The 26,432-nt window shown below is 38.9% G+C and overlaps 1 protein-coding gene across 2 annotated transcripts in view; it reads right to left on the reverse strand.

Annotated features, from left to right (window-relative positions):
• Positions 1-8,425: 8,425 nt before the first annotated feature.
• DOCK4 (dedicator of cytokinesis 4) overlaps positions 8,426-26,432 on the reverse strand; it is a gene marked incomplete at its 5' end in the record, with an annotated part of 227,452 nt that continues 209,445 nt past the window's right edge. For both annotated transcript variants that reach the window (XM_082279720.1, XM_082279721.1), the window contains 11 exons: positions 8,426-8,872; positions 11,890-11,951; positions 12,851-12,964; positions 15,425-15,497; positions 19,315-19,424; positions 19,642-19,723; positions 20,202-20,322; positions 20,596-20,717; positions 21,093-21,212; positions 22,975-23,058; positions 26,145-26,321. In XM_082279720.1, the coding sequence (XP_082135846.1) occupies positions 8,447-8,872; positions 11,890-11,951; positions 12,851-12,964; positions 15,425-15,497; positions 19,315-19,424; positions 19,642-19,723; positions 20,202-20,322; positions 20,596-20,717; positions 21,093-21,212; positions 22,975-23,058; positions 26,145-26,321 (1,491 nt within the window). In that variant the 3' untranslated portion in view covers positions 8,426-8,446. The remainder of the gene's footprint in view (positions 8,873-11,889; positions 11,952-12,850; positions 12,965-15,424; positions 15,498-19,314; positions 19,425-19,641; positions 19,724-20,201; positions 20,323-20,595; positions 20,718-21,092; positions 21,213-22,974; positions 23,059-26,144; positions 26,322-26,432) is intronic.

Below are 26,432 nucleotides of genomic sequence, written 5' to 3' on the forward strand. Positions count from 1 at the left end.
TCAGTGAGAAGGTCCAGGCCAGGCTGCACCGCACGGCTGCCCGCGGCAACCAGGCCTGGCTGAGGCCGTGGCGCTGGTACCTGAAGTGAATCAGCATCGCTGGGTGAGACAGGAGATGCAGATGGTCAGGCAGTCGAACAGCTTGCGCTGGTAGTTTGTGCAGCTGCAGTCATATAGGTTTTGAAGAGTAGTGGAAGGAGCCGTGAACAGCATGGCCTGACCTTGTAGTTGAGGCTGTACTGTGGAGGTAGTGGGCCTGGAGACCTCCCGAGGTCCCGTCTAAGCCGAGTTCTCCAAGGCTTCTATGTACTTGGCTTTGCTTGCAGCATGCTTGTAGGAAACTGGGACAATCTGGACGAGATGTGTTTTAAAGCGTGTTCGGACCATGCTGTGTGATGCCGGTTGGCTGGTGGAGCAGCAGAACAGAAAGTCCATGTTGGCATCTGGCACAGCAGCAGGTGCCAACAGTTCTGATGGCGCTGGGGGGCTGAGGGGCCTGATCTTCCAAAGAGACAAGACAGAAGAGCTGGGGAATGGTCCTGGAAGTCCGGCATGGCAGCCTTAGAGTGATCATCTCATGAGAGCTCAGGTGGCCCCCACCCGCTCAGGCTGGGACATGACCCCACCCTGAGCCTCATTTTGGGGACCCTTCAGGAGCTGTTCCTTCAGGAATGCCGCATGGATATCTACATAATAAGTTAGAGTTTTAAACTTGGCAGCATTATGTCTACAATAAATTCATCATATGGTTTAAATGAAGTCTCTTTTCTAGTTCAGATAAGACTCCTGTCTTTTGCCTTTTTTTATAGAGACCAAGGTAGAAATCAGGAATAAACCTGTGGTTTCCAGGGCAAATTGATGTTAATATAGCTGCAATATTTATTAATTTATGTATAATCAGTGTTTCTAGAACAAAGTGTTACAACCCTGTGTTTCACAACACACAGAGCTAGACCAAAAGAGCAAACTAGCCAGATGTTTTGTCAGCCCAGCATATTTTCACTAAACAGCTTTCCATTCTGCCAGCAGCAGCCACAGCTTTGGTTATTTTTGCCACCCAACCAAAGCAATTCACCTCAGCAATTATCATTTGCTGATTAGTTTGAGTTACATGATCATAGCTGAGATTTTGGCAGCCTGTTCTGGAACAGATTTATTAATGATGATCAATTATGACCAGGTGGAATTTCTGTCAGATTTTTTTTTATTGTTGCTTGACAATATATGGGAAGTCTCCCATTAGATAAATCCAGTTAACGAGCTGACCCTGCCATCTGCTGTCATTTCTGCTGCTGCTTCCATGTTTTCCTGCCTGCTCAGAGTCTCCCAGGTCACTCTCTCTCCTTCAGCTCAGCATGGAATACAACTCTTTCTAATGAGCCCACGGAGTGTTGAGGACTTGTCATTCAAGCTGTGCCTGGTTTCATGTAGCACAACTGCTGAAAGCTTCACCTGCAAGATCGACTGGTGTTATCTTCAGTAAAAATAGCACTGAACCAGAAAGGGCTCACTGAGAGAATTTGCAAAATCCACTGAGTTTCCCAGTTTTCATGATAAATAAGTGTAGAGTTGGTGAGAATGACAAATAGCAATTTTGTCTTACAATTTGACATTTTGATTGTTTCTGTGTACTTTACAACTGTGTGCAATACTGTGACAGCTAGTTGTGATACTCAACATACCACAAGTACATCACTGCTGCAGCAGTAAGGACACCAAAGAGAGGGCACCATTCCATGGTGCCCATCCATCTCCATACCTCACCACTCCTGAGGCACATACAGAAGCACACTTCCCACAGCAAGATGGAACTTGCCTATTTTTTGTCCTTGTGCATGGGTGTGAGGCACCCACAATGAACTGAATTGTAGTCTTTGAAGGTATGGGTTCAAGAACTACCTAGAGAATATAGGTGTTCTTCTCTGAACATGGAACCATGGAATGGCCTGGGTTGGAAGGGACCATAATCATCTGGTTCCAGCCTCCCATGCTATGGGCAGGGACACCTTCCACTAGACCAAGTTGCTTTAAGCCCCATCCAACTTGGCCTTGAACACTTCCAGGGATGGGGTATCCACAGCTTCTCTGAGCAACCTGTTCCAGTGCCTCACCACCCTCACAGTAAAGCATTTCTTTCTAACATCTAATTAAACTTTTTCAGTTTGAAGCCATTCCCCCTTGTCCATGACCACCCCTGGTGGTGCACTGACCAGTCTTTTTTGTCTTACTTCTGCTGTTCTACCCTATCACAGGACTGAAGAAAAACAAACAAAACCCTGAAAACCACTTTCTTTGGGTATAAGACAAATAGCATAATTCAAATCTGCACAGGCACCAGAGAAAACCATTTCCCAGCATTATCTCACACAGAGGGGGAAAACCCACTAGAGCATGTGGTGAAAATACAGTATTTCTCAAAAAGCAGCAAATATTCCAGAAGTCAGAATTGATCTTTATGGCCTGAAAACCAATTTTCTCTCTTTTTTTCCCCTGCTTGTTCCCCTATAGCCCCTGTCTGCATGTTCAAAGTAGCAAGTTATGACTTGCTTTGATTTTGCTTGCTTATCATCATGCAGCACAGGTTTTACAGCTATGAAGAGTCCACTGAATTATAGCTTCAGGGGGATTGACAAGATGTGCTTCAGTTCTGAGACAGAACTTGGAGGGGAAACTATAGATGCAGGAAAACTCCCCTTGGCAACATAAAAAGCCTCTGTCCAGTGTGCACAATCTTCCTTTGCTGAACTTGAAGGCCTGAGAAGAGCACAGCACAGTAATATTTTGTTGCTTCATCTCCTAATACACTAGCTGAAAAAAAGTTGAGTTTATTGTTATGTTTTATTCCTTGTAAAATGTTTTGTGGTCACGTTAGACAGTTTTATTTTCGTCAGGTGGGACCAAATTCATTAGGTAGCAGCTGCCTTCACCCAATTCCTCTTGGACACATGCCATTTCTAAAACCTTGGTGTGAATCTTCAGATTAATTCTACTGGGTGCTGTATCACATCCTTTGATTTACCACAGCACTGTATTTATAAAGATGAACTGAACATCCCAAAATGAAGCACAGAGGTCAGGCTGCATCAGCCTCTGCTCCAAACAGCACACCTGCAGCAAGCTCTCCTCCCGCAACACATGGCAAAAAGAGACTGCATGGGAGTTCAGATGGACAGCTGGCTCTCCAGGGCATATTCAGAGTTTAAGAGCAAATCACTGCACAAGTTACATCCCTTAAATGTAAGGTGGCCCAAAGACCCAGAGTAATGGTCTCTCAAATCAACTTAGGCTTAAAGGGTAGGTTCAGCATTTCTTCCCTGCCCCTACCCATGCTCAGCAACCCTAAAATAAAACCTACACCCCCCACCCCGTGTGTCTACCTGGCGTTACTTTCTCCATGAAAACATCAGGAAACAAGGCAAAGGATTGCCATTTATACGACATGCTGGGACTGAGCCTCACGCTTTAGCAACACCTCTTGAATTTTAGTAAATTAGCTTAGTCCCTGTCCTTGAGCTATTGGTCTATCTGTGAACACAAACAGGAGTAGCTTTACAGGTAAACTTCCCCCTCAGCTTTTGTTCCCAAAGCCCTTGCTGATAGTCCCCCCTGGGAACAGTTGCTGTGCTGCATCCCCTTCAGGCTGTGCCTTTGAAATATTCCCCACAGGAAAGGCTGAAGTAGCTCCTCGATTATGGTCTTTCTTTTGAAAAGCAAGAGGAAACACTTCAAGGGAAGTCAGTGAGGTCAACAAAAACCAGCAGTGTTAGTAGTCTCTCACATATAAGCAAAAATGTAATGCAGAGAGTTCATCTGCAGAATTTTCCAGAAGTAAAATAAATTGGAATACACAAGTGGATGTAGTTCCAATAGCAAATCAGTGATGTAAAACATTTAAATATTTAACCAAAATTTCAGTAGCTTATGAGCTATCAGAGAAGCTATTTACTATGAAATTTGGACATTGATTTGCTCCCTAAAAATACTGAGATGTTAATTGCAAAATGCCCTATTAGTTATGCACTATGAGTTAAGAAAATAACTGTTCAGCAGGGAAGTATTAGAATATTTTGCAGGGTTTTGCTATTTAGAAACTCTTTTCCTTTGCAACTCATGACAGTCAGTCTTCTCTATCTGGGGAGCCATAGCAAAAGAGAAGGCCCACCTCTGAGGCCTTTTTAAATTAAAAACACCCCCTATTTCTTCAGGACTTCCAGCTTCTCTTCCACTCCAGTGGAAGCTCAACCAGTAGTTAAGCTGGTATAACATCATGCTACAAAATAGCCTAAAGAAATATACTTGATGCTTCAGTTTCAGGTAACATTTCAGTTTCTCCCACTATTATGTCTCCTGGCTGAGTCAAAACATATCTGGATTAATTGTCAGGCCATCAAGGGTTTTGCCTAAGTTTTACTTGCACTCCTTTTTTTTTTTTTTTTTTTTTTCCCCCCTACTGTTGACCTTCTTTTCCCTTCTTCTAACACAGTCTTCCTGGGATGAATATGAGTCAGTTCAAGAGGAGTTCTGAACTGTGTCCTTAACACAAGTTCTAACCTGGGTAAGTTTGCCCAGCTGTGCCTGGAAGGCTCATGTCATAGGTTGCATCCCCACTGAAGTCCAACAGCCCTCAGCCTGTCAAAACAGACCCACCAAGTTCTTTACTGAGCAATCAATTTTTAAAAAAATATTTAATTTTCTTTCTTCAGCAGCCTTATTTTACCACCCAGGATGAGTCCCTAACCTGCTGCTTATTGCACACATGAGGTATGCAGCTCTAAACCTTTCCTATTCCTGAGGTTTGAATAGTTTAGCTGTTTAATCCCCAGATTTTTTTTGTTAATGTTAGCCAAAGTAATCATTCTAGTTTCTTCTATGAAATATAAGTCAAAAGCTGAATTAAAACGTTAAGGAGAAGATAAAGACAAATCAATTAATATGAAAAGGGCTTTCACCCACAGAATCTAGTTCAAGGTCAGAATCTCAAGGGATCCAGTGGCGACCTTCCACAATGTCCCACCAGATGGAACTTTGCCCTTTGGCCAGCATATGTCAGGGCTTTGCCTGAATCATCAGAAATTCCAGCAACCAGCAGAGTTCTGGAGCAAAGATCTGAATCTGTCAGCACCTGAGGTTACTGAGACAATGCTGCTACATGCCTCACTGACCACAGTTATATTCAAAACAAGATGCTTCTCATCATTTATACCTCAGGCACTGACTTCTGCCTATTGGTATGTTTTTGCTCCATCACTGTTCTTTTCGCAGGTGCTGTTGGACAATCAGTGAACAAGAAGGACGGTCAGGCAGGAGGGCAAGGTGCCACTATCATACAGAAGATTTACAGATAGCTATACCCTGTTCTGTGTGAACAGGGCTGTAACTGCACTGCCCTGAAACCTTTACTACAAGGGGTAGCTTCAGCTTTGTGCTTCTTTGAGGACACAGCAATTGGCCTGACACAGCATCTGACCTGGGACATCATAACTGAATTCACTCACACTATGGAGCTATTATGCCATCATAAGAACCAGCCTGAACTGCATCATTTCAAAGCCAGCCAGCCGAGTTTGAGGCTGTTTCTCTGGCATCCCTGAGACCAGCATCTCAAATATGGTATTTGAATACAAGATTATGTCACCTATTATGCACATTGGCATTCAAGCTATTGAATGGTAAGAGCAAATCGTTCTCATTGGTCTTCCTGTATGAGCTTCTGAATTACTCACCATCATCCAGAAAGTGATAAAATTGTATTTATGACTACTACATAAAATTCAAACATGACCTTTATTTACATTAGGTTTTCAAGCAGTGGGCTTTGCAACATACATAACAAAATTTCATACTACATTTTTTATAGGTAATCAGGTTGAAAAACTGATCTACAGAATCAATTTGTCAAAACTGGCTAAGCAGAAAATGTATCAACTCGGCTTAAGAGTACTCTGTCAGTTTTACACCATTTTCTATTGTTCAGAGTATTTCTGATGTCCTGGTTATAAAAACAGAATGCTCATGCAGGTTAATTTACAGTGAGCTCTCTAGTACATTTTATGTTCTTCACTTGTTCAGAAGAGCATGTCAATACTCTCCGCACCTTGTCTCACAAAGCAATTACGGGTCCAAATAGGGAGAAAACTCGAGCTATCAGGAGATTTTTAACAGAAAAAAAAATAGATTTAGCAAGGCAAGGAGTCAGAACTTTCATTCTCTGACTAACTGAATTAGAATCTCTCATTCTGTAGAAAACAAGTTGTACTGTAAAGATTAAACAAGTTCTTTTATTTCATACTAACATTATGCAGCAACCAATATGAGTGTCTAGGTAAACAGAGACTTTGTGAAATGTTTTGCTGCAAAGCTGACCAGTAATGCACACAAATGATAAAGTCATCAACTCTGCTTACTGCCAGAAATAAAAAAAAATGGCTTCAGGAGCAAATAACACTGATTCATACTGTACTGTGCTCAGGCACTAGCCGATAAAATCTATTAAAATACATGGGTGGAAAAAAAATCAGAGCAGCTTTGTTATCTTACTTGTGACACCTTATTTAAATTTCAGGCATTACTTCTTTATATCAGCATAAATATGTAGCCTTCTACAGGTTTTATGATGTGGTTACAGAGAAAAATGTTATAGTAGAAAGCAACAGCTAGTTCAAGGAATTTCAGACATTGAAATCAGCAAGATACAAAGCTAAAATTCATATGTTCCTTTTCAAGTTATGAATACTTTCACTAAAACATAAATATTTTAACATATATTATTTTTTTCTGACATTCAAAATTGTAAAGTCAATATGGCAGAATTATTGTTAAAAGCACATATTTACAAATATTCTTTTTTCCATACATAAAGTATTTGGCATAATTATAACAATATTACTGCATACACAACTGTTTGCTTCTTTTTCACATAATGGTACACTCCTTATTAAAATTTACCAATTATGTACAAAAATACTTGAACATTTATTATAGAAAACTTCTATAACTACTGTCAACAGCTTGTAACTGCTGAAGGTTTAATTGAGAGAATATAAAAAAGTGGTCACTTTCTTCCAGTTAAACTATCAACAAATCAAACACAGCTAAGATCAACATGAGCTTCCCAACAAAAGAGGGAGAATATATTTAACAATATGATTTAAAATGCAGTTCACACATCTGTTCCCAAGCACATTTAAACAGTCAATAAAAGAAAGAGGATACAAAACGTACATACAGAAGGTGCTTTTGTTTCCCTTCCCCTCCACATTCCTATGTCTTGGCATTAGCTTTCCAGAGCTCTTCAGATGCCAGTCATTATAATACAACCTAAGGCCAAACACCATTCTCACCAATAAAGATGATGGTGATGAACTCAAGCTAAAAAGCAAATCAAAACCCTGGCTCCAATGGCACATACACATCCAAGGAACTGTTCAGATTTTTCGCTAGATTTTTTCAAAATTATTAATGACCTTCACAATTAGCTTTTGAAATGTATGGATTGAAAACCAGCCATTTGTATTTTTACAAATTGGCTCATTTAGTGAATTGCCTTGATACTAGTCAGTACTGATTCTTGTACATAAGTTAAACGAACAAGTCAATTTGTACCTGTTTCATACACGGATTGTATTCTAGGGTGAACTTTCAAGAACAGCAGAGAGCCTTCACTAGGAAACTGCTAACTTTAAAAAAAAAACCCCAAACTTAAAAAACAACAACAAAAATATATTAACTGGAAGAATAAAAGTAAATTGCACCTCAAAAAGGAAAAGGATGTGTCAGGTACATACACTAATGGCACAAAACCTTATCGGGATTCACCAGAATGGTGCTGTAACACTGAATGAAATACAGGTATCTTCCCATCGTAAAAATAACATAAGCCAAGTGTGTGTTTCAAAAATTCCAAACCACATTCTTACAACAGTCCTGTGCTGTAAAACTTGCATTATATCTCAGTTTTGCCACATACATTTGAAATGACCAACCTGTTTATAAGATAAGAGAAACAACTTCCAGCCTACTTGCAGAAACATCCTAGTCTACAGACTACTTGGTTAGAAAGCGTGCATTTATCTCTAGTAGTAAAGATCCAGTCAGTGTATTCTGCATTTTGTAAGAAGCATTCAGCTAACTCAGATGAGAGTTCTAAGGTTTTAGATTTAATTTTTTAAATAAAAACAAAGTACAAATAAAAGCATTTATCAGTATTCACCACCATGAAATTAAAAAAAAAAATCCTCTCTTTCATGCTTCCTATTATATCTGGCAACCTAAATTAATAATTTCATTTCAAATGTGCAACATAATATTAATAAGCATTTCGAAATTACTCAAAAGAAAAGGTGGACAAAATATTAAAGTGCCTAACTAAATGAGTTTTACCATTTTTAAAAAATATTATTTCTTAAACAGTAAAGAATGTGTTGCAATTAAATATAAAAGTGGCTTCTCATAGCTGAGAGACTTTGCGGGGCAGAGGCCTGGGCCGGGGAACCTGCTCAGTCCTCCTGCTGCTGTTTTCCAGGTTGTTTGGCCGAACCAGCTGTGGCTTGGGTGGCAGTGCCGGAGGGTCTGCGGCGGGCGGGATGGAGAGGCTGTGAGGTAGAGGAATGGGGCGTTTCAAAGTCCGCTCATACACGCTGTAAGGTGGCGGGGTTTTGCTTTCTTTTCTCACAGGCTCCTCAGAAATGCTGTAGCTTGGGACAGTCACTGCTGGTTCGCTGCCTTGGCTTTCAAAGCCTGATGTCTCTGATGTGCTACATCGGCTGAGCGAAGAGATGCCGCTGCTGTAACTCCCTGACAGCGCCGGGGAGTTGGATATGAGCCCCGAGGAATGATACTCCACTGGAGACGGTGTGAATGATTGCACAGACCCCTGCTCAAAAGAAAGGGCAAAAGAAGAATTTGCCTGGCATATAGGAGGAAGAGTGTTTCTGTGCTCAGACTGAAAACATACATAGATACAGTGCAGGTACTCTGAGCTTTGACAAACAGAAATGGTTGTGCTCCTGTTTAATCAAGACCCGGTAAGAAACTAATAAAAAGCTCATTTCAGTAGTGCCTGGGTACACTTTAGATAGCGGCCATGCCAGTAATTCATGTAAGTGGAAATAAAACTCTTTTTAAATGTTATCTTCCTATCATAATACCCTGGAAAAAATCTGGAAGTCTTTAGAATGCACCTTTAGTTTTCCCAGATGGAAGTGGAATGCATCACCGGGTGCAGGGCATACCTGGGGGTGTCCTGCCCCCTAACGCCAAAGCCCAGCCACTGCTGCTACTGCAGGCTCTCGTATCCCAAATTCAGTTTCCAAAGCTTTTCCTCACAGCTTTTAGTGCATTGCCATGCAGTGAAAAGTGCATTTACATCATGACATCATTTCCGAGTGTACCATAAAACCAGTGTCGGAGGGGTAGTACAAAGCAGGTGTCAAGGTAAGAGCTGCTGCTGGGTGCCAGCCCCCTTCTCTGCTGTTCCTGCTCCTATTCAGGGCAGCAGCAGATTGGTAGGAGATTAAAGCATCACCACCCTTCCTCTCCCCCATCTCCCAGGTGTTCCTTAGACACACAAACACAACACACCACGTGTGCCTCAGGGACAAGGGCCATGTGGAGGACAAAGGTGGCCAGTGGCTGCACCAGCAGTCTCACAGGTCAGTGAGAGATGGTGAGAGACTGGGAGCTGAGGGCCCAAGCAGCAACGACAATGCTGACGATGAATTAAAGGCAGGGACAATAAAGGCCTACCTACAGCTATCAAGCAGTTCTATTCCAGTGAAGCAGCTTCAACTGAACACTGTAAACGGTAAGCCCACACTTTCCAAGTTGAAAAGTTTTTGCAACGTATCTAATTATGACTGGAGTCACCTGAGACAATCCAGACAATCCTGAGACAATCCAGGACTCAGGCTAAAAAAGGGATGGAGAAATCACAAAAGACAAATTGCTCACTCCAAGTCTTGTTAGACTGGTTGACACTCAGCTGCTCAGCTTGAGGTGAGAGTGTGAGCCATGCAACAAAGGATGGGAGTGAAGGAAGAGGAGAGAGGGCAGGGGTGTACAGAGCTGACTGCACTGACTTTTTTCTGTTGAGATAATTTTAGTTATCCATCTAGGACTGGATACACAGAGCACTGAAATCAATGGAGAAAAAAAAATCTTCATTTACATCAGTGGGTTTTGTATTAGGATGATTTTTCTCTGGCAGCACACCATTAGAAGAAAGGCTAAAATCTGAGCCCTGTATATGGCTATGGAAAAGCAGAGCAAGTTTTATTTAAAGCTCAACACTTGGTGAAGACATTTCAGACTTTCTGAGGAGCCTGTTTAACTATTAGTTTCATGTTCCATCCCTCTGCACGTGAGGAGGCTGCAGCTGCACTCCTACTCCCACAAACATCCAGGGTCAAGGTTCCAAGCACACTTGGCACTTGGATTAAGTGACCATATATCTTTTTAGGACCTTTGCTTTTGTCATTCAGAACAACAGTAAATATACGTAAAGCCTGCATGTGTAAGCACTTGGTTTCTGACAGCAGTGCAGACTGCTTTTAAAAGTAGCAAGTAACAGTCTAGACACCAAAACAGTCTGGAAATTCATGGATGCTCAAAGTGAGATCCAGCAGTTCTCAGAAGTATTTTGGACTAGCATTCCTCTTCCAAGCAGCAATGCAGACTTGGCTGTAAAATGCTTAAATTCTCTCCAGACCTACAGAAGAAGAATGTTAGGACAAGCTTCAAACATCCCTAAGAATCATCAGTACTGTGTCCATTCAGGATGAAAAGGAAGAGTAACTCATCTTTGTACAAGATCCTAATGTTCTAAAGAGCTTCCTAGGAAGCAATCAGGGCAAACCCAGGGACTGGTGCTCACTTCAGCAGAATGGTAATACGACTATGGGGCACTCTGATGGCCAGCAGAATTGCTTTGTGATTAATTTGGACCACTGTGCAGACACAAGCAGAAATGTTACATGCTTATGGGAAGGCAAACATGACAATGACTGTGGTCATGTAATTAGGGACCTCAAGGGGAAACGAAATATTTTGGGGTGCTGTTTTCCTCCTCAGGCAGTGTGTACCTCTGCAGTATTAGTTAGGCACTGGGTTGCTGAGGGGTTACTTTGGCAGGGCTGCCTCCCTCTGTCCTTGCATCTGAGTGCCTGAAGCACCAGTCATGCTCCTTTCTATTTGCTCTCCCTTCCACGTTGTTGACTCTTGTATTTCTACCTGCAGAATCATCTCTGCTTCAATGGAGTGGCAGAGGCTATCCCCAAGACCAATGTCATGCACTCTGCCAACACCAGGGTTTGCCTGGAATAAGCAGGCTGCATGTTTGTGCGCTCCAGTGCTTTGGAAAATAAAGATTTCCCAGTCAAGTTTTTCAACAAAAAAGTGGGTACCAATATGTGGGTATCAACACACGCAAATATCTTGAAATAGAAATAAAACCTGCTCAGTTTAGCCTGGATCTCAAATTACTTTGGATGTTTAACTACCAGAGAAAAACCAGTGCTTATTCACAGCCTATGCTTAATGTTTCCTACTGGCAGGTGTCAAACTACTTGCAACTTCTTACAACCTCCCTGGATCATCCTGCAGAGGAAATGGATATTAAAATGATTGAAGCAGGGAATACTCTCTAACAGACCCTCTAATCTAACAGCTCTGAATGCTGGAAGAATAAGACAAATGGGTTGTACAACAGGTTTTCCTTTGCTGGAACCTCCCCTTCTTCCACACTGGAGACAGAATACTGGTTTTTGTATAGGTGTATGATAAGAAAAAGAAAACATAATATAATCCCAAATAATGTACATTAAATATGTACCATCTACCCCACAACACACAAGATCCGTCCCACAAAGGCAATTCACTGCAATAAGACAGTACCTTCATTGGCGATCTGCCAGCAGGAGAAGGGGAAATGGAGGCTATGTGTCTTGCTGGTGATGCTGTAAAGTTAGAAAGATTTCAGTGCACTTGTGGCATTACAATTTTCATTAGGAAATCATTTTAAGTGGATAGGAGATCATTCGATACATAAGCATTATCTCTAGTTCCCTTGGCCAATGGCTGTAAATAGTTTTAGAGGTCTTGTTTATTTTACTTTGTTCTCTGGATTATCTTGCAGTACAACTTAGTGTAAGAAATTTCTGCATCTGCCTTTTCTGACAAATTTTATATCACTGTAAATTGATTTATAATCTACCAAATGATAACAAGTTAAAAAAAGAGTCAGTATAACAACTTTTCCCTTTTTGTTCTTAAGAAATATATTACGTATTTGTAAGTCAAATAAGGAAAATAGAAAATACATAGTATAATTATATCAAACATTTACCTGCAAATGTACTAGAAATATGCCTGGACAAACTCAGAGGCATAAGTATAATATGCAAGAAGTTTACTCATTCCCTTGAGAACAATTATATTTATAGCATCACTTGAGCAGCCTTTCCTTTAAATGGAAATTAATCTTTTGAAAGGCAAAATGGTTATAGTAACAGAACTCATGTACTTTTGTGATTGCTGTGCATTTGCTGGCCAGTAAGATTCCTTGTGGTTAATGATCATTTCTGATTGCTAACCTACAATTATCATAAAATCACAAGACTAAATTTGATCATCCTTCCTCATACTAGCAGGAACTGTCTGAAAATTATCATTCATTAGTGAAGTATTGGAAACTACAGAGAACATGAATGAGATGCAAATACCTGCAGAGGCAGTTCTACAACCTTTCATGTAAGAAATCAAATAGTAAATTAACCTGCCCAAGAAGTTAAACATTAAACAGAGTGGAAAGAATCTAAGCCCTCAAGTACTGGATCTGAAATGCCCATTGACTCACCAGTCTGTGCAGGTCTTGGTGGTACAGGAGGAGATATAAGCTTTCCACTTTCTGATGTGTTTCTGGCTTCCTTCCCACTATCCAGGCTCCAGCTGCTGGGGGTGGAGTTTACAGCTGGAAGAGAATGAAAAAACTGACATAGGCATCAACACTTCCAGTTCTCTGACTTGCCTTTATCCATGAGGGTAAAAATAGACAAAACGCCTAAGAATTCAATAAGCATGCCTGAAAAGCTTTCATGATTACATCTGCACTTGCAAAGCTCTTAAATAGCAGCTGTCAATCTCATGGATGCCTGATGGATGCACCTGGCCCTCAGGTCAGTTTGTGACCAGCAGTGGCGGCCATCAACAGCAGCAACAGCTGAGATTGCACTCTGGTGCATTGCAAATCCAACCACAAAGGGAGATAAGTTTGAAACCTGTTAATATAATCAGTTTATCTTTGCACCAGACTCCTATTTAGAGGTTTCCAGACAGAGGGGAATAGACTATTCATACACTGTTTCCATTAAATGATTTTATATACAGAAGGGACTAGTGAAAGGAACTTGCCAAATTCCTATCGACCTCCTTCACAAAGCTTTCTGTGCTAACAGTCTTGTGTTCCCTGCATAGACTACAAATTCAGAATTGAAAGAAGGTGGAAAGAAGGGCACAAAATGGAGGGAGTGAAAACTGGAAGAAATTACAAGTGTCTGACAGAAAAAAATATCAAATAAAGAAATTATTATGGACTGAGAAAATTTCTATACACTGTTAACATCTGTGGTCAAGGATCTCTGCTTGATCATGTGAATTGCCTATCACCTTGACATGCATAAAATTGGCTGTTTTCTTTGTCTGTGTTGCCCTGACCAAATTCTATGATTTTAACTGAATGATCCCATAAAGTCTGGAAGAGCTTCCTTGATAGAACTGGATTATCTCATGTCATCAAGAAGTCACTAATATTGGAAAGAAGTCAGACAGACAGGGAATTTAACATGGACAGGACAAAACCTAATTTGAAAAACACAATCATTACACCTCCTGAGGAAAAAAAAAAAAAAAAAAAAAAAGAGTTGAAAATAACTGCTTCAAACTTTCCCATTCATCTCCCAAATACACCACCAAAAAAATCCCTCACCTTAAAAGCCTCAAACCTCTTGCCCTGCCATGTCAGTTTCCTTCTTGTTTACTTGTTTCAATTGTGAGTAGAGAATCACATGCAAGGACCCTGTGTTTATTTACAAAAATGAAACGAAAAAGCAAAGTATTGTTGCTAAATGATGACATCAAGTATCACTATTGTAGCCCCTCTGAGAGCTCTCAGGACTGCAATCCTACTGCACACCAGACTTAATACAGTAAGTACAGTAAAATAATACTGGTCTCATATCTGAAACAATATTGTTACAGTATAATTGCACTTTAGTTGACCCTGAGATCAATGCACAGAAAAATCTGGTTTTTAGAGGATCATTTTGCTTTGCTATTGCCAAAATATGCAATACGGTATTTGCTTTTATTATAAGCTGTCACCTAACAGTATGTCTTTGCCCTCATCCTAAAATCACCTGGCACCAGACCTAGGTACTTCAGTGCCTGAATCTCTTGACAAGCCAATTTTTTTTAGTCATCCAAGCACTCAGCCTTCAGGAGAGAATACTTCATTTTAATAATTCTGTGATGTACTTGGCTGCATAGGCCAGTGGAAAAGTTTTGCTATTTCCATGTTAAATTATTTCATATATTTTTCAGTCCTGTGAAAAAATTCCACCTGTATTTTCATAAAATGTAAACACAAAAATACCTATAAAACCCAGCTCTTACTAAAGAAAATCTCACTCCTGGTCAGTTCTTATTACAGTATATTCTTAAAATAGTTACTTTCTATACACTTATTTTACTGTACCCTTTATTCAGCATACCAAGAAGATACCATAATGAAATGAGCATATTATAGACGTGAGGCACATAATGAAATCATGGTGAACAATTACTATGCCAAAAATATTGGATTTCCCCATGTGCAAAATTATAAGAGGCAATAATTTTTACGTGGAAAAATATATTTCTCACTTGCCCTAATTAAAAACAAAATCCCCAAAACGCAAGAAACCACAAACTGGTGCTTTCAATCAAAGTGTAAGAGAAGTACACACAGTTGTATTTGGTAAAGAGGACCTGCTGGTACCAAACTTCAGGACTCTGTTCATCTCTTTACCTTCTGGAGAATGGCACAGGCCCCATTCTCCAGAAGCTGGCTTTTCACCCCATATGTCTCTCTTGAAAAGCAAAAAGGACAGGTCTCCCAGGCAGCCTGCTGCAACCTGCTTCTCCATCACCCCCCTCCTGCAAACTTCCGGGCCTTATTTGAGTGCAACACTCAGTTCAAACACCATGTTCTCCCCTTTTTGACAAAGTGTTTTGAAACTTAGATTTGTTAGCGCAATTTATTTAGTCAGTTAGAATGTTTTGACACTTGGAGATGACAGTATGCACTCAAAAGAACTGGCATTCTACATGAACATGATGGCGTAATTAGATTTTCCTTCTTCCACAACTGGCATGTTGCAGCATTTCCACTGACCTTTGTCAGAGCCGGGCAGATTGGAATCACTTCGTGGCAAAGCACCATCTCCAATATGATTAAAGAGCATTCTCTGTAAATTGAGAACAGCATGGTTTACACATAGCTGCTGTTGTATTTCAGTAGCCTTTAAGAAAGCAAATATATTTTTTTATTATCCCCCCACACCCCTAGGTCTACTTTGGAGGTAGAGTGATAAACATCACATAAGAACATGAACAGTTTAATAAAAGTATGTGTATACAGATAGGGAGTAGACTAGTTTTCTGAAAACTGTACACACAGAAATTGGAGGGAGGATTATTAGGTACTGAGTTCTGACAGTTTCCAGCACCTTAAAAAACATCATAAAGCTCATTCCCAAAGAGATATCTTAATAGATAACTAAACAAATAGAATGATAGATTTGCATTAATTTCATTACAGAATCAGGACCTGAACAAGATAATAATCAAGTTATGGCTGTTACCTCAAAAAATCATTGAGTATTGTTTTCCAACCCTGACTTATTTGGTAGCAGTCTTCTTACATCTCCTGTGGGTAAGAGCTGACCCATAAAACATGTCTGTCTTTCCTTTTCTTAAAATTCATTTTGTTTACTAATTGCAGTAAATTGTGGATACAAAAATGCTGTTAGCATGAAATTTTCCTGCTTCTTTCCTGGCCCGTGACAGGCTTTTCTCTCTCTCATGAGGATATTTGCAGAGTTCTGTAAACTATGAACACCTGTGACCTTGCAGAGCTTTGTTTATGGTACAGTAGAAAAATATTTTGACAATGGATGTTTTAGGATTTTAGCCAATCACCCCAAGGGGTGGCTGATCCTTTGTCCAATTAGACTATGAAGAACAAGGTCTATAAAAGAGTTTGTAAAATAATTAAATAAATCAATCTTGCTGCACAATTCCTGTCTGCTGGATCTCTCTCCTCCTCCCTACCACTGCGGGACGCAGTGATAGTAAATGTATGAAAAAAAATTAAAATTCTACCATTTATTTCCTTTGGCAGCATTCAAATAATCCATGGGTCACTAGTGTGCCTTGAAAACATATGTAAACAGCATACAGCTAATCCTACAAGTTAAGTCAGATGTACTTTCCAGAGGAAATGGAACAGATAAACTTCACTTTTTTTCTTACTTTTTTTTCCTTTAAAAGCAAGGTCAGATAATCAGTGAAATCCAAATAAAAATCCTGTTATTGTGTCTCTTTCCACTGTTCACAGAGGACTGTGCCAAGCTGGTGAGGCACTATGCTGTGGTTCCACAAGATGGCAAACCCAGCTGCAAAGTGATCATCATTGATCTAATATGTTGCAGCTTCACGTTACACAATGAGGAACAAATAACTTGAGCCCAATTCAACTTCACTTTAAACATCTCAGAGATAGAATGCTTTGGTAGACTTTGAGCTACAGTAGGTTTGCTGTATTAGTCATAATGGGTCAGGTAATATCTTTTCCTGGAGTTACCATTAAATTTAGATGGTATAACTACATATGTACTCTGATGTGACAGAAAGTGTGATCATATGTTCCTGCCTGGTCTGGGTTTCTGGATTGAATGTTCACTGCCTAGTGAGTCTGCAGTGCACTAAGATGTGGTGGACAAGTGTTGAAGCCCATTTTCTATTGCAAAGGGAAAGAGCAACGGCTGAAAAAGCAACTGAAATTGGAGGAGATAAAGAGACAAAAGCGGAATGAAATACAGAGAAACAAAGACATACTAAAAAGAATGAAATACAAAACCATATGGAAGAACAAGAGCAATCACAGGATGTTTAATGAAATGCAAATAAAAACCCCAAAAATGTGAAATTCAAAAAGCTTCACTAGGAAGAATAATAGTGCAAAAACTAAGGAGGTTGTTGACCAGTCAGTGACAGCAGGCATTCCTCTTCAGAGTATGGGAAGAGGTGGAGAGACACTGTACAATCAGTCAGCCAGAGATCACAAAGCAAGCACAAATGGATGTTGACTAAAAACAGCTGTACATAACCTTGAGCATTGATTTCAATGAGGAAGTGGATGCAGTACTGCTGTGGTCTTGTTCTGTGAAGTCCATCAAACTTCCTTAAATAAGGTAGCTATGGCCTGAAAGACTTGAAGTGCAGGAATTTGCCTGTGTATCTCATCTCTCCCAGTTGAAATACTAATGTGAAAATTGCTTTCATTAAGCTATAACAAAGTAATTCATAAATGGGTGGTCCTTTCCTCTCAGTGTGAAGCTCCAACCAAGACTGTTGAAATGGTGTTAGAATAAAAGTAGAAAGGACAAGAAACAGTCTGAGTAGCTAAATTTAAATGAGAGTTGCAGGTATCTCTAAGATATCTCCTTACAATTGTCCTGAGGAATTCTTTTCCCCTTCTTTATCAGAAGGCAGAGAATCAGGATTTTGTTTCTGATCACAGTCCATTTTTACTGCTGAGGGAACAGCACACTAGAGAAAGAAATTTCACCTTTCCCCAGAAAGATATATATCCTCATTTATGATTATAAGGGCAGAAAGAAACCATCAGACCTTCTCATCTTTGAAATATACTTCACTGTATGAGCAAGTTAATTTTCTACTTACCCTCTCATGGGACACTGAGGGTAGAGACAGATTGGGAGATTTTCCTGCTGGGCGAGTCTCAGAGAGAGCGGAGACTGGGCCTACGAGCTCCTCAGCCTCCCTTATGCAATCTCGGATAGAGTGGGGGATAGAAGTCGCATTCCACTTGGCAAAGCAAGAGTTTGTAGTCTGGGAGCAAAAATGGGATAATTTTTCTTTGCGGCAAACTGTAAAACCGCTTTATTTAAAGAGCATCTCCTGATCTTTCCTGTCTGTTGTCTTGGCTCCACTACCAGTGACGAAGTGGTCAGTAGATCTATCTGCTGTAAGTAGTTCCTGAGAACTGTCCTTAAGTCTGGCTAAGCTTCAGTATTACTTCTTAAGCCCTCAGGTAATAGCATGAAGACTTAAACAGAAAAGAGATTAAAAATTAAATCAAGAGCCAATCCAATAACTGAAGAAACAAGGGAGGAGAAAAGAACAAATGAGAAACCAATCAATAATTTCTAAAATAGAGAACCTTGGAGCTGGTTTTTATCAGAGGCAAAACTTCTGGTAGACATGAAAGTGTTGAAAGGAGAGCCTTTAACACTGTATGTATGTTCTCATCTTTCTCAGCTTCAGCAAAAGGTGCATTGTGTGATGGCAGGGATTAAAACAGCAGCTGTGTTAAAGAAAAGCACTTTAGGAAAATAGGTCCATTAAGAAGAAAAGATGAAATATGGATTCAGTATTGGCCAGCTTACCAAGCTCATGTTGCATTTCAGAATACTCAAAAAATACACGTTTCATGGAGACCTATGTAACAGTATTTTAAGGCAAGAACATAATACATACTTTTCTCTGGAGTAACAAAATGTCTGTCATTCTTTTCTGAAACTACATTGAAAAATAAGAATTGCCACGGAATAGGTTATTATCTCACAGCGGCTAGGATTTGCTTCCTCAGAAGAAATAAAGGGGAGCTCAACAAGGACACCTGCCATGATTACAGTTTTTTATTTTTTGTCTTCTTCCCTAGATTGAACAAATGCTGTTGTTCCACACAAGCAGGATGTGTCATCTGGTAAGTCTCTGCACCTCTCTCTCACTTCAGTGAGTAAATGTAAGAAACAGACCTACACCTAAAGAAATCAAGCAGAAATGTGAACAAGCACTATGTATTGTATTCACATCTCTTACATCTAAAATATTTTAGAGTATTTTCTTATAAAAATGTAAAAAAACCCTTGAAAATTTACAACAGTGAACAGACACTGAATCTGCTCAAAGTTCAACATGTGCCTTTATTGTCTTCTGAGCTATTTGTGCTCTGAGAATTCCCAACAAACTTCTTACCTGAGAAGTTTCTGAAGGAGTAGGGTAGATGGCACTGCAGGGCCTCTCTCTGGGAGACAGGCAAGAGTTTTCTCGGGAATGCTTATGTTTGTCAGACAACAGAGGAGAAGCTAGAATGCAAATGTGTCAAGTGATTAAATTCATGCAGTGAAACTCAGACATTTCAATTCTATGCTTATGACAAAAAATTCCTCTGTCTCCAATAATTCAGATTCCTCAAATAACTGGCTAAATTTGATGTCTGACCAGTGACATCATGCAGAAATTCAGCTGTGTAATGTATCAAGAGTCATTTAATATGGCTTACCACAGCAGATGAGCACTGACCTCTGGCACTGGACGGGGCAGAACTGGTCACGTTAGGTGAAGCAGAATGAGTAGAACTCAAGCTTGAGGTAGATGGACTAGGCTGTGTATAGAAGAGGTGCTTTTGTTACCACATCACACTTACTGGTTTGGAAAACAAAAATTTATAGCATAATTTTCACTAGAACAAAGAATTTATAACTTCTTTGAATAGTTTATCAGTAATTCAAAATAGCAAACCAGTATAAAGAACATTATTCTAGCTACAGAAAAATATAGTAAAATACTAAATAAATAGAAATATAATTAATACAGTAAAATAATTAGATCACTATGTGACAACTGGACAGAAAGGTCTATGTGTCAGATGACTTTGCATCATAGTCCATTGCTACTTAAACAAGAGAAAACAGTTACATAAAAAAAATTATTTTTAAGTGAATGAGGTTAAAGATTTGGTTTTTAAAAGAAGCATAAGCAATAGCTTTGAGATTTCTGAATGAAATAATAGAAGCATTAATTTAGTAAATAGCCTCATAAGAAAGATTCTGTATAGTTTAAAGAATGACACTAAATTATACCTGCATGTTAAAAACTTCATCTGAGCTTTCCGACTGCCCAGTGATGTTGCTGACTTCAGCAGAAGCTTGGGATGACAGTGATGAGGATGAGTATCGATTGACAGCTGGGTAACTCAAGGGGCTATCATAAGAATAATGAAGTATAAAATGGTTAACTCTAATTGTCAATCATAATTTCTCATGTGAGAATAGCACATGTTTATTAATCTTTAAAGTTTAATTGGGGGAGGGGAGGGGAGAGAGAGAGAAAGAAGGAGAGCGAATACATATACCAGCTATTCGAGGCTGAACACACTTCAGCCAGACCATACAAGGAAGCATGCATGTAATGGAAGTATTTATGGGTCGTCTTCCAAGGGTAGCAAAAATATGTCATTACTAGTATTTTACTTGCCTGCGTCGTGGTATTACCCTGGTAGCATCAGGGCTCATAGAAACAGGTACGGAATTCCGGCATACACGAGGACTTCCATTTGGGAAATGAACAGGGCTAGCTTGTACACAGGCAGAAAATTCCTGGCGAGTTATTAAAAGAAGATTAATTAAAATGAACATAATATCATTAAACATTTTGTAAGATACAGATATGTAGATAACTACATATAAATGTAGTTATATTGGCACTTTGAATCAGCTTCATCATTAATATGAAAAATATTTTAACTTTTCACTAATGATAGTAAAATGTGACTATTAGTAAAATGTGACTACTTTTCTTTGCGTGGTATGGGAAGTTTATGTTTCTCTTTGCTTTTTTTTTTTACAAGAAGGCTAGAAGCTGTAATGGGGACAAACAACCAGAAGATGTCACTGTTTGTTGCTTGGGAAAATGAACCAACCCTTAACACAGCCGAACAGTCTCCTGGTCTACCCATGCACCTGCTCACGTACCTGTATTCCCAGGCTTGACTTCATCACAAAGAACTGATCCACCAGCTTTTTGTGCAACGGCCTCATGTCCTGTGGCACCACCTTCTCATGCACCGCCAAGCCAAATTCTAGAATTTGGGCCTGCAGAAAGGGAAAAAATATTTTTGATCCATTTTCTTTTTAAGCTCTCATCACTAATTAAAAAAAAAATCCAACAAAATGCACATTGCCTTAAAAATACCTGTCTAAATCTCTGGAAGACCTGTAACCAAACAAGGCCTAGGACCAAAAGCAGTAACACACAAGAGCATGTAATGCCTCTTCCCATTCAACTTTCCCAAAGGTTTCACCTATGCAAATTCAACTGTAATACTAAAAAACACTATGGATGACATAGTCAAAACTCTGACTAAACGGCAACTTTATGAAGGAGCATTCTAAATAAAAGCCTTTTTTTATAAGAACGGCTGTAAAAAGCATGAAACAACAGCAATGGTCACATCCACCAGAGACTCTGTAATATATTTGCAATGAAGTCCATGATCCCCTATCCTATTTTAACTCCCCAGAGACATCCGTTAGTGGTGGCTTAATGTATACTCTTGACACAAGGCATGACAAGCTTCAGAATCACAGTGCTCAAACTTTAATCTTGCTCAAATTTGATCACATGCATTCAAAATATTGAATTGGTTACATGAGGAATCAGATAAATTTAAAAACAAAATAGCTACAGTGTGCTGTAATATCTTTGGATGAGAGCTCCTGGCTGATGTTTTCACATAGCCTTAGAGCAGGCACGCAGCTGCTCAGCATCCCTGACCTCGGGTCAGGACTGCAGCAGATCCATTCACACACGCAGCCATCCCAGCCCTTCCAAATGCTCTGCGTTAAATCAGCTGTGGGTGCCAGAGAGGGTTAAGCTGCTATTACTTGGAACCCACATTTTCAGTACAGGAAGTTATTAACTCCTGTTTTACATTGTAAAGATTGGTGAGATTAACTGCAGCTTGAAAAAATAACATTGTAATGTCAATTACGATACATTGTCTCAGTGAAATTAAAGTGAGCTCAGTGAATCTCTTCTGATTTATACTGTCTGAGGACCTGTCACTCGGCTGATCTGAGCAAAAGATACCACAATGCTGATGAAAAATGGAATTTCCATCTTGCCAAATTGCAATACTGTGACCCTTTTTATTCCAAACTGGCAATAAAATTTGAAACTTCAACATGCCACATAGAACAAAAATAGATAAATGCCACTTAAAAAAGCTGAAATATTAGTAAATCTTGGATTTTAAAAAAAATTCAGTATTTTCAAATGGAAACACCTCGTATTTGAGGCTGATAGGTCATTGTCTTATAAATGAATGGCGAAATAATGCAAAATATATAATGCATAGCATACTCATCTGTTTAATATATCACTTTGTATTTACTTTACTGTCTACCTACTTTGGCAATTACTACTAGATATCATTCATTGCAAGAGGATTTTGAATGGTGTTTTGCTCTTATGGCAAACCTTGTAGTGAAAATATTTTTCTGTAACATTGGTAGAGTACAAATATATGCTGAAGCCATCAAATGTTTCAATGAAATAATGTTTATTCTGTAGTAGTGACTTTGTGTAAAAATAATACTCACACTCACTCAACCTGTATTTTACACAAAATAGTTTGAAGTGATTAAGGTGATGATGGAAAGACTAGGGGAAAATATATTAACATGGCCCAGAAACCTGCTTGTATAGAAAGTTACTCGCTACTTGGAATCTAATTCAGAAAACACTGAAGACCACAGGGCAATTATTAACCTCCAATATTTTTTATTTTATTTGGAGACATTTTTAGCTAGAACAGCTGAGCAGGCCACCTTTTCATTCTTTTCCCCATTTTACCTGCTCAAGCATCAGTTCTCTCAAGCGTGTGATCTTCTCTCCATCCTCTGGATGGTTCAAGATGTATTCTTTGACAAAGAATGCCTAAACAGAATAAAATTACAAAGTAAAACAAAGCAAGTAAGAACACACCACTTTTGCAAAACAAGTCTCTAGATAATATTTTCCAATGTTTTCAAAGTTCCTTTCAACTGCAATAATGGGTAATACATGTTAAATAAGTAATGAATCATACAGTCATTGGTGGAGACTATAGGCAAAAATATGTGGCCACTCTCATACGGAATTTATGAGTTGTTCAATATCTATGACAGATCCTGAAGCAAAATCTGAAGCCTGCAAATCAGAGTTGAAACCAAACACAGGTCACATGAACTAAGTGTCTCTTCCCCAGTATTGTGACATAGAAGTTTCAAGTAATTACAAAGAGTTTGCTTTTCTTCTCTTCATTCTAGGCCCTTCATTACTCCTTAAGTGTCAAGACGTCTTGGCAACAGTGTCAAGATGGAATCATATGCTATTATGGGCATTGAAGCTGTGACATTATCTTCTTACCCTCTCCTAATATAAATAATATTTTGAAGAACTCACAGTGACAATGATGTCAAGAAGATACACTTCACACTTCAGGAGCATCTGGCCAACATCCAGCTGTGTTAATGAGCTTACATGACTTTCCAGTCCATCTCCAATGCTCAAATTGCACCAGTTATAATACCCCAGTCATTTTACCAACCAGCAATGCTCTGGACATAGCACTCCCCTCGTCTGTTCAAGACTGCATCTTTCTTAATTTAGCAACTATTCTCCCCTGCAAGGGGATTATATTGAGTTTACAACAATTCTTGACAATACATTTATTTCACATGGTCCTTCCCCTACAGATAAGTAAATTATAAGAAGTCATTTTTAAATTGTTAAAAGGAGTCCTCTGATACTTGCTAAAATCCCAAACTCCAAAATTCTGCCAGCTGATGGGTTTTTTCCCCTCAGCTACAAGCTAAATGTTTTCCAATATCAAGCAGGTGGTGTCCTAGTGGTTTTGGTTTTATACAGATCTATAATTAGATATAGATATGTGAGTTATAGACATGATTAGATTATTAGAGTAATAATCTAACTTCAAACAAATTCACAAATACTTATTAGAATTTGGCTAAATCCAGTAACATTTTTGGAACCAATGGCTTGCAATAATTAATCATGAAAAGGCCTCTACTCTTATAGCACATTTGAGAGGAAATGTAAGTTATAGTACAAATTGCAGTTAAGAGGTGTTAGTGGGCACAAAAACAACTCTTCATGTTTTCCAATAGTGTTTAGAAAGTTTTTTTTAAAAATCAGTGGTTCAGTCTACAGCCATTTTTTTAGCATACATAAAGGTGCTACATAATAACTATTACTTATTTAAATTTTCCTGGAATCTGTTCCTGTACAGAAACTAGTGAATGGATAGCTTTAACATCTGTAATACCAAGGTGCTGAATAATTAGAGATAGCTGCTTTTTCCCCATCAGAAGAGAAAAAAATACAGGAAAAAATTTCAAGAGGAAGAAGGGGGAAGAAGGAAGACAGAATCAAGAAGGCAGCAAATGGTCAAAGTACACTTCTTAAAACTTGGAAGCTGCCAAAAGGGAAGGAAGATATTGGTAAAGACATGGTCACTCTCACCTCAAGACCAAATGCTCCAAGAATGACTGAACTTTGAGCTTCGTATAGGGCAGAAGGGAAAAGCAAGTGAAACAGGGAAAAGCATTCACAGAGAATGGGATAACAAGAAAGGTAGAAGATAAGAACTGGCAAAACTGGCGAGACATAAAAAGCCTGCAGAATGGACATGCAAAGAGAATTAGAGTGAAATGGAAGAAAAAAAAGCCTCACAATTATTGCTAACAGTTTAGATGTATACAAAACAAAATTGCTGAAAAGTCCTATTTTAGTGTAGCGATGGACAGAGGCAGAAGGGAATCAAAACACGAACACTGTCTAGGAGATCAAGAATTACAGCCAAGGACAACAATAAGGATCAAGCTAGAACCTTTGATATGCTTGTGAAGAATGGAAGCTGTGCAGAGACACAGAGCTAGCTCTGATACTGCTAATTCAAACCAGACATAGTTCTGACATGACTGAATTTCTCCAGGGACTCCCCTCATGGTGCTTCACTATGCTAAACAGTTTAGTTGCTGTTTAAAGGCAGTTAGGAAACATCAAAAATGTTACTGCTTTGCTTCAGTCTCATAGTTTTCATACCATTGCAGTTTTGAAGACAGATTCTAATACTATGCTGGACTCAATTTCTTGTAGTTTAATTAAGATGCAGTTTTATCAAATTTAATACTGTTGAGCAAACACTGAATCTCTCAGCCTTTGAGACCAGTGGACAGAATGTTATTCAACTCGACATTTTCAAAGGAAAAACCAGCAGACTCAAGTATTTCTAAGACTATTAGGAGAAAGAAGAAGATCAAGTTGGGCTACAAAGTTAAAAAAAACCTTTCTTTTTACTTCAGTTTCAAAATTCCACAGAATTTTATGCAAATACAGTATCCCAAACATTTAAGGTTCTCCGGTGATTCAAAACTTGTAATAATGAGGAACAACTGTTGGAAACAAATCCAGTGTTAGACATTTCTAAATTGTATTTATTTTTTTAAATCCCCTTCCCCCCTCCCCCCAAAATAGCTTTTCTTAAAAACTTGGAAAAGAGATACAAGAATGATCTAGAAAATTATGATTCTTCAAGATAATGAACTTCTTGTTGAGAATTTATGTATATATATGTATATATATAAATAAATACTAGAATATCATCACAAACAAATAAATTCGCTTGTTGGCCAGAAGTAGCTCCTGTCCTAGAATAGGCAATGTATTATAATAATTTACTTACAATTAACCATTTAATTGAAAATCTCCAAACAAAACACTGAAGAATGCAGGGTAACTGTGAATTGAGTCATCACTGGAGTAAGTTTATGGTACTGTGTGCAGCAAAATGGTTATTTCAATAAACCACATCTTTAACATTACCTAACCCAAAGCTGCAATATAGGTATAATTATAACTATTATTCATACAGCATTTTCTATCCTTAATTCATAAAGAGGAGCTACATCTGTACAGGGAAAGAAATCGGATTTTTAATAAACAGCAAGTAAATTGCTTACCTCTTGGTATCTAGCAACTCCACCATTAACTGCTGCATCAATGACCCCATTTAGACACATTGTGAGAGGGTTAATGTTCTGCATCTGTCGAGTTTGACACTGACTAATCAGTGTTCTTAACTGCTGGTTCTTATTTTCTAAGACTTCAATAGCATTCTCAAGAGGACTCATTTCCACCTGAAAGAGGAGTGAGAAACATTGCAAACAACTTAAATCTTCAGTTGAAAGAAGAAATATATTGCAGGTAATTTTTGATTTCTTAAAATAAAACAAATATTATTCTATATC

This window comes from Coloeus monedula (assembly GCF_965178545.1).
Source record: "Coloeus monedula genome assembly, chromosome: 4".
In the NCBI taxonomy this organism is placed as follows: domain Eukaryota; kingdom Metazoa; phylum Chordata; class Aves; order Passeriformes; family Corvidae; genus Coloeus; species Coloeus monedula.